Source organism: Carassius carassius, chromosome 18 (assembly GCF_963082965.1).
Source record: "Carassius carassius chromosome 18, fCarCar2.1, whole genome shotgun sequence".
In the NCBI taxonomy this organism is placed as follows: Eukaryota; Metazoa; Chordata; class Actinopteri; order Cypriniformes; family Cyprinidae; genus Carassius; species Carassius carassius.
The window spans coordinates 1,345,001-1,360,000 of NC_081772.1; the positions used below are offsets into that span (position 1 = coordinate 1,345,001).

Genomic DNA, 15,000 nt, shown 5'->3' on the forward strand with positions numbered 1-15,000 from the left:
ACACACTGCAACACACACACAACAGAGTCATAGAGACACACACTGCAACACACACACACACAACAGAGTCATAGAGACACACACTGCAACACACACACAACAGAGTCATAGAGACACACACACTGCAACACACACACAACAGAGTCATAGAGACACACACTGCAACACACACACACAACAGAGTCATAGAGACACACACTGCAACACACACACACAACAGAGTCATAGAGACACACACTGCAACACACACACACAACAGAGTCATAGAGACACACACTGCAACACACACACACAACAGAGTCATAGAGACACACACTGCAACACACACACACAACAGAGTCATAGAGACACACACTGCAACACACACACACAACAGAGTCATAGAGACACACACTGCAACACACACACACAACAGAGTCATAGAGACACACACTGCAACACACACACACAACAGAGTCATAGAGACACACACTGCAACACACACACACAACAGAGTCATAGAGACACACACTGCAACACACACACACAACAGAGTCATAGAGACACACACTGCAACACACACACACAACAGAGTCATAGAGACACACACTGCAACACACAAACACACAACAGAGTCATAGAGACACACTGCAACACACACACACAACAGAGTCATAGAGACACACACTGCAACACACAAACACACAACAGAGTCATAGAGACACACTGCAACACACACACACAACAGAGTCATAGAGACACACTGCAACACACACACAACAGAGTCATAGACACACACTGCAACACACACACACAACAGAGTCATAGAGACACACACTGCAACACACACACACAACAGAGTCATAGAGACACACACTGCAACACACACACAACAGAGTCATAGAGACACACACTGCAACACACACACACAACAGAGTCATAGAGACACACACTGCAACACACACACAACAGAGTCATAGAGACACACACACTGCAACACACACACACAACAAAGTCAAAGAGACACACACACTGCAACACACACACAACAGAGTCATACAGACACACACACTGCAACACACACACACACAACAGAGTCATAGAGACACACACACTGCAATACACACAAAACAGAGTCATAGAGACACACACACTGCAACACACACACAACAGAGTCATACAGACACACACACTGCAACACACACACACAACAGAGTCATAGAGACACACACTGCAACACACACACAACAGAGTCATACAGACACACACACTGCAAAACACACACAACAGAGTCATACAGACACACACACTGCAACACACACACAACAGAGTCATACAGACACACACACTGCAACACACACACACAACAAAGTCATAGAGACACACACACTGCAACACACACACAACAGAGTCATAGAGACACACACACTGCAACACACACACAACAGAGTCATACAGACACACACACTGCAACACACACACACAACAGAGTCATACAGACACACACTGCAACACACACAACAGAGTCATACAGACACACACACTGCAACACACACACAACAGAGTCATAGAGACACACACTGCAACACACACACAACCGAATCATACAGACACGCACACTGCAACACACACACAACAGAGTCATAGAGACACACACTGCAACACACACACAACAGAGTCATAGAGACACACACTGCAACACACACACAACAGAGTCATAGAGACACACACTGCAACACACACACACACAACAGAGTCATAGAGACACACACACAATGCAACACACACACAACAGAGTCATAGAGACACACACACTGTAACACACACACAACAGAGTCATAGAGACACACACTGCAACACACACACAACAGAGTCATAGAGACACACACACTGCACCACACAAACACAACGGAGTTATACAGACACACACACTGCAACACACACACACAACGGAGTCATACAGACACACACACTGCAACACACACACAACAGAGTCATAGAGACACACACACTGCAACACACACACAACAGAGTCATAGAGACACACACACTGCAACACACACACAACAGAGTCATAGAGACACACACACTGCAACACACACACAACAGAGTCATACAGACACACACACTGCAACACACACACAACAGAGTCATAGAGACACACACACACTGCAAAACACACACAACAGAGTCATAGAGAAACACACTGCAACACACACACACAACAGAGTCATAGAGACACACACACAACAGAGTCATACAGACACACACACTGCAACACACACACAACAGAGTCATAGAGACACACACACTGCAACACACACACAACAGAGTCATAGAGACACACACTCCAACACACACACAACAGAGTCATACAGACACACACACTGCAACACACACACACACAACAGAGTCATAGAGACACACACTGCAACACACACACACAACAGAGTCATAGAGACACACACGGCAACACACACACAACAGAGTCATAGACACACACACTGCAACACACACACACACAACAGAGTCATACAGACACACACACTGCAACACACACACAACAGAGTCATAGAGACACACACACTGCAACACACACACACAACAGAGTCATAGAGACACACACTGCAACACACACACAACAGAGTCATAGAGACACACACACTGCAACACACAACAGAGTCATAGAGACACACACTGCAACACACACACAACAGAATCATAGAGACACACACACTGCAACACACACACAACAGAGTCATAGAGACACACAATGCAACACACACACAACAGAGTCATAGAGACACACACTGCAACACACACACACAACAGAGTCATTGAGACACACACTGCAACACACACACAACAGTCATACAGACACACACACTGCAACATACACACAACAGAGTCATAGAGACACACACTGCAACACACACACAACAGAGTCATAGAGAAACATCAACACTGTAACATACACACAACAGAGTCATAGAGACACACACTGCAACACACACACAACAGAGTCATAGAGACACACACACTGCAACACACACACAACAGAGTAATACAGACACACACACTGCAACACACACACAACAGAGTCATACAGACACACACACACACTGCAACACACACACAACAGAGTCATAGAGACACACACTGCAACACACACACAACAGAGTCATAGAGACACACACTGCAACACACACACAACAGAGTCATACAGACACACACACTGCAACACACACACAACAGAGTCATAGAGACACACACACTGCAACACACAAACACAACAGAGTCATACAGACACACACACTGCTACACACACACAACAGAGTCATACAGACACACACACTGCAACACACACACAACAGAGTCATAGAGACACACACTGCAACACACACACACACACACACACACACACACACACACACAACAGAGTCATAGAGACACACACTGCAACACAGACACAACAGAGTCATAGAGACACACACTGCAACACACACACAACAGAGTCATAGACACACACACTGCAACACACACACACAACAGAGTCATACAGACACACACACTGCAACACACACACACAACAGTCATAGAGACACACACACTGCAACACACACAACAGAGTCATACAGACACACACACTGCAACACACACACACAACAGAGTCATAGAGACACACACTGCAACACACACACACAACAGAGTCATAGAGACACACACTGCAACACACACACACACACACACACACACAACAGAGTCATAGAGACACACACTGCAACACAGACACAACAGAGTCATAGAGACACACACTGCAACACACACACAACAGAGTCATAGACACACACACTGCAACACACACACACAACAGAGTCATACAGACACACACACTGCAACACACACACACACAACAGTCATAGAGACACACACACTGCAACACACACAACAGAGTCATACAGACACACACACTGCAACACACACACACAACAGAGTCATAGAGACACACACACACTGCAACACACACACACAACAGAATCATAGAGACACACACACACTGCAACACACACACAACAGAGTCATACAGACACACACACTGCAACACACACACAACAGAGTCATAGAGACACACACTGCAACACACACACAACAGAGTCATAGAGACACACACACTGCAACACACACACAACAGAGTCATAGAGACACACACACTGCAACACACACACAACAGAGTCATAGAGACACACACACTGCAACACACACACACAACAGAGTCATAGAGACACACACTGCAACACACACACAACAGAGTCATAGAGACACACACTGCAACACACACACAACAGAGTCATACAGACACACACACTGCAACACACACACAACATAGTCATAGAGACACACACACTGCAACACACACACAACAGAGTCATAGAGACACACACTGCAACACACACACAACAGAGTCATAGAGACAAACACTGCAACACACACACAACAGAGTCATACAGACACACACACTGCAACACACACACAACAGAGTCATAGAGACACACACACTGCAACACACACACAACAGAGTCAAAGAGACACACACTGCAACACACACACGCAACAGAGTCATAGAGACACACACTGCAACACGCACACAACAGAGTCATAGACACACACTGCAACACACACACACACACACAACAGAGTCATAGAGACACACACTGCAACACACACACAACAGAGTCATAGAGACACACACTGCAACACACACACACAACAGAGTCATAGAGACACACACACTGCAACACACACACAACAGAGTCATAGAGACACACACACACTGCAACACACACACAACAGAGTCATAGAGACACACACACACTGCAACACACACACAACAGAGTCATAGAGACACACACTGCAACACACACACAACAGAGTCATAGAGACACACACTGCAACACACACACAACAGAGTCATACAGACACACACACTGCAACACACACACAACAGAGTCATAGAGACACACACTGCAACACACACACAACAGAGTCATACAGAGACACACACTGCAACACACAAACACACAACAGAGTCATAAAGGAACAATAATAATAATGAAAATTAAATCATAACAATAATGAACATTTGGAGGTTAAATGTTCTCAAATACTATGAAAACAATGCAACAAATATGCTTTGTTTTCTTAATGCAAAATATAATTAATTTCTCATTTATTTTGAGATGGAAAAAGAAATATGCACCTATGCACTGCAAGAAACAGCCTAAAACACAAAATGCGTTTAACAAAACTCCTGTGACTCACTCCACAAGGACATTGTGTTTGCGGCATTGAAACATGATAATTACAATGACAAATTTGATTAAAATTTGCACTGCTGAGTTCACAAAGACCAATAAACTTCACTAAAGCTAGATCTCTTCTCTCCTGCAGTGTTGTCACATCCTCAAATGAGCCAGAGAGCTTCTTTAGCATTTGAATGAAGCTCTTCAACGCACTCCGAAAAGACACTAGACTATCGGTGTGATAAAGGTCACACACTCACAGCAGGTCATCAGGACATCAGGCATCCGTCTATTCAGCCAAAGACTCCAAGAAAAACATCCCAACAGGAACAGTGTCCTGGAACGCACAGCATTATCTCAGACTCACAGATAAACTAATGAATTTGGAGGGAAGCTTGTGCTTGTTGGGGCTTGTTTCACCAGGGGATAAAATAAAAATATGATTGTGAATTTTTATCTCACAATTCAGGCTCATTAAACTCTCAGTTCTAAGAAAAAATAAACAATTGGGGAAAAATAAACTCAAAATTGGTAGAAAAAAGTCAGAATTGTAAGACGTTCACTTGCAACTGTTTATGAGTTTATATCTCAATTCTGAGTTTATATCTCAATTCTGAGTTTTTATTTCAGTTCTGAGTTTATATTTCAATTCTGAGTTTATATCTCAATTCTGAGTTTATATCTCAATTCTGAGTTTTTATTTCAGTTCTGAGTTTATATTTCAATTCTGAGTTTATATTTCAATTCTGAGTTTATATCTCAATTCTGAGTTTATATCTCAATTCTGGGTTCTATCCCAATTCTGAGTTTATATTTCAATTCTGAGTTAACATCTCAATTCTGAGTTTATATCTCAATTCTGAGTTTATATCTCAATTCTGAGTTTTTATTTCAATTCTGGGTTTATATCTTAATTCTGAGTTTACATCTCAATTCTGAGTTTACATCTCAATTCTGAGTTTATATCTCAATTCTGCGTTTACATCTCAATTCTGAGTTTCTATTTCAATTCTGGGTTTATATCTCAATCCTGAGTTTATATCTCAATTCTGAGTTTCTATTTCAATTCTGAGTTTATATCTCAATTCTGCGTTTACATCTCAATTCTGAGTTTCTATTTCAATTCTGAGTTTATATCTCAATTCTGAGTTTCTATTTCAATTCTGAGTTTATATCTCAATTCTGAGTTTACATCTCAATTCTGAGTTTCTATTTCAATTCTGAGTTTACATCTCAATTCTGAGTTTATATTTCAATTCTGAGTTTCTATTTAAATTCTGAGTTTCCATTTCAATTCTGAGTTTCTATTTCTGTTCTGAGTTTATATTTCAATTCTGAGTTTATATCTCAATTCTGAGTTTCTATTTCAATTCTGAGTTTATATCTCAATTCTGAGTTTCTATTTCAATTCTGAGTTAACATCTCAATTCTGAGTTTATATCTCAATTCTGAGTTTTTATTTCAATTCTGGGTTTATATCTCAATTCTGAGTTTACATCTCAATTCTGAGTTTACATCTCAATTCTGAGTTTATATCTCAATTCTGCGTTTACATCTCAATTCTGAGTTTCTATTTCAATTCTGGGTTTATATCTCAATCCTGAGTTTATATCTCAATTCTGAGTTTCTATTTCAATTCTGAGTTTATATCTCAATTCTGCGTTTACATCTCAATTCTGAGTTTCTATTTCAATTCTGAGTTTATATCTCAATTCTGAGTTTACATCTCAATTCTGAGTTTACATCTCAATTCTGAGTTTCTATTTCAATTCTGAGTTTACATCTCAATTCTGAGTTTATATTTCAATTCTGAGTTTATATTTCAATTCTGAGTTTCCATTTCAATTCTGAGTTTCTATTTCTGTTCTGAGTTGTTTATATTTCAGTTCTGAGTTTACATCTCAATTCTGAGTTTCTATTTCAATTCTGAGTTTATATCTCAATTCTGCGTTTACATCTCAATTCTGAGTTTCTATTTCAATTCTGAGTTTATATCTCAATTCTGAGTTTACATCTCAATTCTGGGTTTATATCTCAATTCTGAGTTTACATCTCAATTCTGAGTTTACATCTCAATTCTGAGTTTATATCTCAATTCTGCGTTTACATCTCAATTCTGAGTTTCTATTTCAATTCTGGGTTTATATCTCAATCCTGAGTTTATATCTCAATTCTGAGTTTCTATTTCAATTCTGAGTTTATATCTCAATTCTGAGTTTCTATTTCAATTCTGAGTGTATATCTCAATTCTGCGTTTACATCTCAATTCTGAGTTTATATTTCAATTCTGAGTTTATATCTCAATTCTGAGTTTCTATTTCAATTCTGAGTTTATATCTCAATTCTGAGTTTACATCTCAATTCTGAGTTTCTATTTCAATTCTGAGTTTACATCTCAATTCTGAGTTTATATTTCAATTCTGAGTTTATATTTCAATTCTGAGTTTATATCTCAATTCTGAGTTTCTATTTCAATTCTGAGTTTATATCTCAATTCTGAGTTTATATCTCAATTCTGAGTTTACATCTCAATTCTGAGTTTCTATTTCAATTCTGAGTTAACATCTCAATTCTGAGTTTTTATTTCAATTCTGGGTTTATATCTCAATTCTGAGTTTATATCTCAATTCTGAGTTTCTATTTCAATTCTGAGTTTACATCTCAATTCTGAGTTTCTATTTCAATTCTGAGTTAACATCTCAATTCTGAGTTTATATCTCAATTCTGAGTTTTTATTTCAATTCTGGGTTTATATCTTAATTCTGAGTTTACATCTCAATTCTGAGTTTATATCTCAATTCTGCGTTTACATCTCAATTCTGAGTTTCTATTTCAATTCTGGGTTTATATCTCAATCCTGAGTTTATATCTCAATTCTGAGTTTCTATTTCAATTCTGAGTTTATATCTCAATTCTGCATTTACATCTCAATTCTGAGTTTATATCTCAATTCTGAGTTTATATCTCAATTCTGAGTTTACATCTCAATTCTGAGTTTCTATTTCAATTCTGAGTTTACATCTCAATTCTGAGTTTATATTTCAATTCTGAGTTTCTATTTCAATTCTGAGTTTCCATTTCAATTCTGAGTTTCTATTTCTGTTCTGAGTTGTTTATATTTCAGTTCTGAGTTTACATCTCAATTCTGAGTTTGTTTTTTGCAATTTTGAGTTTATATCTTGTAATTCTGAGTTTATATCAATTCTAAGTTTATATCTCAATTCTGAGTTTATATTGCAATTCTGAGTTTACATCTCAATTCTGAGTTTATTTCTCACAATATTCTGTATTTTTTCTCAGAATCGCAAGTTTATATCTTAATTCTGAGTTCATATCATGCAATTGTTTATATCCTCCAATCCTGTGATAATTCTGAGATAATAATGAAACAAAAGACGAGTTCGGAGTGAGAATCACATGTAGCATTCATATATATTTATTTAGAGTTTAGTTTTTTGACGATTCTGAATTTTTTCTCAGAATTACTAGGGGGAAAATTGTGAGACAAACACAGTTACCTTTTTTTATTCTTTTATCCCATTTCAGAAACAGCCTTCCATATGAATTAGCCAACGTCTGTGCACTGAGCTCTGAAAGGAAATGTGTGAGATGATAATGTGATAAAAGCCTTTATAGGAACTAGTTCTGTGTGAGATTCACACACAGCGTTCAAAGATGTTTATTTGGAGTCTCAGCTGCGCAAATGCAAATCTCACAGGAGTTTCCAGGATGAGGATTCTCAGACTGTGACTTTTTAGACCGTTTTTGCAATCTGACAGTCTGTTTTCTCTGATTTTTAGACGGAGCGTGCTGACATTAGTTGTCGGGCCTCAGCATAATCTCTCTCTCTGGGGTGAGCATTTAAACATTTATTAAACTCCGAACTAAGAGATATAAACTTGCATTTGCGACAAAAAAAGAAAAAAAATCAGATTTGTAGATAATATAGTTAAATGTTATATAGTAGGTTTAAATAGTAGGCTATTTCATGCTGTAACTGCATGCTTAATGCAATTTGTCCTCTATTAACTCCATATGTGAATATTATGTAGACCTATTAAATCAGATTTGTGCTTTAAAAGTAGGGTAATCACAGCACAGTCTGTCCGTTCATACGTCTGCGTTTAGCTTCAAATGGCGTCTTTGATGACAGTGTTCTATAAAAATGATTTGCATTCCGATTCCGACATCCAAAAGCACAACCATAAATTTTTTCTCTTATTATATGGCTTTTACCTGTTTCCCTCCACTTGTTTTTCTGCACTCTCAGCTGCAAGAGTGACGTAATTGTGACATCTATTCCAAATTAATCTATAATGTATTTTATTGTGACAATTATGACATTTCATGCCATAATTACGATTGAGCAAAGCATGAACGGGCTTTGGTTCAGCCTTTTCGCAGCTCAGCCCCACAGTCCCCATTCACTTCCATTGTATAGAAGCAGCATGAACATTCTGTTAAACCTCTTCTTTTTTTTTTGTATTCCAGGGATAAAAAGAAAGTCGTACGTGTTTGAAAGGACAAAGTAAATGTGAGTAAACATTTAGGGGTGAGTAAATACGACACATTCTGACCAATGACGGAATTTAATATTTTTAGGTGAGCTGTTTCTTTAAATGGTAGATTTCCATCCGCCGGAGGGAATCCTTTCCAAGGGCATCCATCAGAGCATCTTACCTTGGTGACCACATTCTGCTGCAGTCCCGACTGCAGCTCGAACCTCCACTCCGAGCACATGCACGCCGTGATGTTGCTGCTCTCAGCGCCGTTTCCGGTCGCGATCAGATCGAAAATATCCCGAGCCGAACTCGTCCTGTTCTGATCCGGACGGACGCACTTCCTGTCCGGTTGGCCGAGCAGAAAGTGGTCCGAGAACTGGCTGAACGAGATGAGGAACGCCGGGATCCACGTCAGAGCCACCAGGCGCCGCTGGTACCTCCCGAACCCCCCGAGGAACGGAAGGACTACCGTGTCCACCTGCGAGAGCCGCTTGTGCGGCGCAGACTGCGACACACTGCCGTTCTCCTCCGGTGATGGCTCGAGCCCGTCCAGCTGAACCGCGTCCATAGCGCGTCGGTTTCAGGGGTCTTTGTCTCACAATCACACTCACACACGCCGAGGTTCGGTCCGGTCTGAACGGGACCCAGTAATGATAATCCAGCGGGCGGGTAGATGCGCAAGGGGCCCCATAAGGTCTTTCTCGAACCCGGTTGTCACAACAAAGCCATCGCCGGGCTGAACGATGCCCCGATCTGCGCGGATGTGCCCGGTGGTCTCCAACAGGTCCGCAGGTAACGCACAGGTGTGGCCCGTGTCTCCATGCTTGAGTCCCGCGGTCCTCACATCAGGGATGATGCTGAGCTGATCCCGCCCAGCGCTCGCGCTCTAGCTCATAAACATAATAAATAACCCCCGGGTGTAGCGAAGGCTTGGTCACTCGGCGCACCGAACGCCCGACGCACCAGCGTCCGCCCGTTTATCACCGGAGCTCGAGCACCAAACGCAAGGTCCGCCCTGTTCTCGCGCTGCCATTGGCTCACGCGCTGATCTGTCCTCCGGTGTGTGTGATTGGACGAGCGCAACAAAGAGCCTTTGTGTGGCATCTGCCCCCCGTGAACTCGGGGCAAAACACTTCAGTGGCCTTCGACAAATAGTGCGCATTTAACTTCAGTTTGTTTCAAATAAACAGACTGCACAAAAATATGACATAGGCTATTCAAGCCATACAGATTTACATGATAATAACATATTTTATTCTGTAGTATACTATGCATTGCGTTTACTCTACATTACTTTGCCAAAGTAGATAAATGAATACAAATGGACATGAAATATTGATTTTTAAAAGTTTTTATGTGAGGGAAAAAAACAGAGTGTCAAGGAACAATAGGCCTATTATATTATATTATAATATATTATATTATATTATATTATATTATATTATATTAAGCTATACATTATATTATAAATTTACATTACATCTTAATTTGGGTTTACATTATTTTATTATGTGAGAAAAAATTATTATTTTATATATATATATATATAAATTATTGCATTATGTGAGAATAAAGACTGAATAGTATTAAGGCATTATATTATATTATAATGTGCATTATGTAAATTATCTTGCTAAATAAATAATTAAATAAATGGACATGAAATATCTATTTAAGTTTACATTATTTTAATATGTGAGAAGAAAGAGTGCAGAGCATTAATGAATTATATTATGTTATATTATAAAAAGTTTTATTAGATTAGATTAGATTAGAATGTGTATCATAAACCTACTTCCCATAAAAATATTTAAGTAAATGGACATCAAATATTTATTTTATTATATGAAAAAAAGGTCACATATAGTTTATCATGGACATAGTTATTTATTTCACTTGAGATTTGAAAATGGGGACCAAACACTATAACAATTCAGCTTTTGAAACATATTTTTGAAATGCATTTTAGTTCATGTTAAATGCATTCAACACTCCAGTGATGTCTTCCCTATTTTTTATGAAGTCATTGAAATATCTGCATGTTTGGGTTGATTCAGGCCCTGCAGCATATGGCCTGGCACACATGCAGCGCTCCTCAGAGCAGACACAAAGCTTCTCCTGGAGACGTCTGCTGTCCTTGGCTCACTCTGCAGTGGATTATCCTTTACACCCGAACGAGGACAAGTGCAGCATTCAGGACACGGACTGTACATCAGACATTCAGCACAGGTGATCTTTCAGTGTTTTTTTAATTTATGGGCAAATTTATGTCAATTGAAATGCAATCATAAAAATAGAATATTTTGTCATCATTTCCAACACAACCATCAGTTTGGCCCCTAAAAATATCAGTGTTCTTGCTTACTAAGAAAACAACAGTGTAAGTGAGGAGCCTGAGAAGAAATACAATAAAAAAGTAAAATCAAGGTCAATTTTATGTTTTTTTATTATTATTATTATTATTTTTTTATCATGTTTTCATTGTGCATAATTTCCAAGCAAGCTGCAATTGTGTCAGATTTCTCAAACTATATGTTTTAGAACGATGCATTTTTAAAATATATGTAATCGTGTGCATTTAGGATAAAAATTGACAAAATTTTACGTCTTAAAATGTCACAAAATGAGTAATGATTTGAAATACGTGAGAAATTATGTTTATGAAATCAAAAGACCAATACATGATGCATCTCGAACTTCTGATATTATTAGACCAAATAAACTAGTGAGAATGGGCGGAGTTTAGTGACCACCCATTGATTTTAATTAGTTAGTTGCATCTGATAAACAACAATTGTTTTGTTTCGCTTTTTCAGTTTAATTTATGGTATTCGTCGTCCAAATTAAATACGATTCAATGCATCTGCAAGGACTACAAAGACTGTAACTTGAACAGAGAAGAACTTGCTCCCCCTGGAGGCGGATGTCGGTAAGCGCATATCCCAAATCTGCGTTAATTGTAGTGAGCAGCAGATGGCGCTATTTGTAAGCTTTGCAACACATTTCCGGTGCAGTTTTGGGTCATATGACCACTGTGTAGGGGTTTTTTTTTTCTCATGAAAGCAGTTCAGAAGTAAGGTCACTGTGGTGGGTCTCCTCCTGCTCTTATTGCACAACACTGGAGTTACAGAAATAAAAAGCATTTTCTTTCTCTTGTCTAAAGTAAAGCCGTTTCTGAGTAAATGCATGACCGTATATGAGCTGTGAGGTTAAATGATACATGCTAGAGAAGTCACATATCAGCACAACAATAGTTTGTGTTCCTATTCATCCCAAATGTTCAAGTTGTTCCACATTTCTATAAATGAAGCACATAATTCTCTAGAAAGAATGGTTGCAGTCTGGAATGTGTTTACTATGTAAATGACTGGAATAATCAGTCCTGTCAATAAGAAGCTGGTGTCAACATACTTTTGGTCATATAATGTATTTATAGTCAGTGACTCAGCATGTATATGCATGTTTGATGTATGTCGTTATATTTACATGCTACTCCAAGCTATCACAGAGAGTACTATAGTATTACTGTGGTTAAGGCATGCGTTACATATATTTGTTTCTCTTGTTTCTCTAGAATCAGTCTTGTGTATTATTGATGACAGGAGCGTTCAGCTGCCAGATGCCTCTCTGTTTGGAAGAAAAAGCAGTTATTACACATCTGTCAGACTCTCAGTGTGATGGAGAGAGAGAACAGAGAGAGAACAGAGAGAGAGAGAGAGAGAGAGAGAGAGAGCAGAGAGAGAGAGAGAGGAGAGAGAGAGAATAGAGAGAGAGAACAGAGAGAGAGAGAGAGAGAGAGAGAGAGAGCATTCAGATGCTCAGAGAGCATCCTCTCTGAGAGCATTCACAGTCAAACCCCTCAAACCTTTCTCAGACCACAGCCAAATCACCCTTTATATAAAGCAATCTGAAACATCACCCCAACCAATTAGGACCCCATATCAAATGAGCAAAATAATGTCTTTCAAATGGACAGAAACCAGTGCCAGTGATTACAGCACTGCCGTCAAATCTTCAGAAATACAATCCCTCATACATTCATTCCAAATACAGGAATACCCCAAAAACCAATTCGGCATCAATCAGGAAGTACAAGACCTAAACAACATATTCTACAAAACAGCACAAAAAAGTAATTTGGCAATTGTTAAACCAAAGAAAAAATATTTAGATACTGACAAATGGTTTGATTTGGACTGTAAGGCTCTGAGAAAAAACCTCAGAAACTTATCAAATCAAAAACACAGACAACCAGATAATCCGGACCTCCGCCTTCTTTACTGTGAGGCACTAAAACAGTATAAAGCCACACTCCGGCGGAAAAAAGCACAGTTTCTGCAAAGCCAGTTTGAAGAAATTGAAAAATCTATAAACTCACACAAATTTTGGGATAAATGGAAATTGCTATACAAACCAAATCAAGAAGTTCTGGCAATCCAAGATGGGGAGAAGTGGAAAAACCACTTCCAGGAATTATACACCCCAACTGAAATTCAAAATTCTAATCAAAATGAAATAATTAATAAACTAGACAATTTGGAAAGATCAATTAAAACAAACCAAAACCCTTTAGATTTCCCCATAACAATGAAAGAATTGGAAGAAAAATTAGGAGTCCTTGAGTTCAAGAAAGCCTGTGGTGTAGACAGCATCCTGAACGAGATGCTGAAACACACAGAGCAAAGCTTCAGACTGGCCATGCTCAAACTGTTCAATGATGTTCTGTGTGTAGGGTTCTTCCCTGAGATCTGGAACAAGGGCCTCATCAGCCCCATCCACAAGAGCGGAGACAAACTAGACCCCAACAACTACCGAGGCATCTGTGTGAACAGTAACCCGGGGAAGGTTCTCTGCAGCATCTTAAACGCCAGACTTTTACACTTCCTTATGAAGCACAATGCCTTGAGTAAATCCCAAATTGGCTTTCTTCCAAAATGTCGCACATCCGATCACATTTTTACATTACAAACACTAATTGACAAATATGTACATCAAAACAAAGAACAAATTTTTGCTTGTTTCGTTGATTTCAAGAAAGCATTTGATTCAATCTGGCACGAAGGATTATACCTAAAGCTTATCGACAGTGGAGTAGGGGGGAAATTCTATGATTTGATCAAATCGATGTACACAGCCAGCCAATGCGCTGTCAAAATTGGAAACCAAAGAACCGAATTTTTCCCCCAGGGGCGCGGAGTGAGACAGGGATGCAGTTTAAG

General features: G+C 39.2%; 1 protein-coding gene and 1 long non-coding RNA gene across 3 annotated transcripts in view; one reads left to right on the forward strand and one right to left on the reverse strand.

Moving 5' to 3' along the window:
* LOC132092062 (uncharacterized) overlaps positions 1-5,743 on the forward strand; it is a 5,989-nt gene extending 246 nt beyond the window's left edge. The window contains exon 2 of the long non-coding RNA XR_009422186.1: positions 5,428-5,743. This is a non-coding gene — a long non-coding RNA (uncharacterized LOC132092062). The remainder of the gene's footprint in view (positions 1-5,427) is intronic.
* Positions 1-10,813, reverse strand: part of LOC132092060 (solute carrier family 22 member 23-like) — a 41,878-nt gene extending 31,065 nt beyond the window's left edge. The window contains exon 1 of one of the 2 annotated variants that reach the window (XM_059498123.1): positions 5,540-5,614. Coding sequence is in view for 1 of the 2 variants with exons in the window: in XM_059498122.1 (XP_059354105.1) it covers positions 9,960-10,349 (390 nt within the window). In the remaining variant the exon portion in view is untranslated. Of the gene's footprint in view, positions 1-5,539; positions 5,615-9,959 lie in introns of those variants that run through there. The other variant, XM_059498122.1, reaches the window with a different exon arrangement.
* Positions 10,814-15,000: the final 4,187 nt, after the last annotated feature.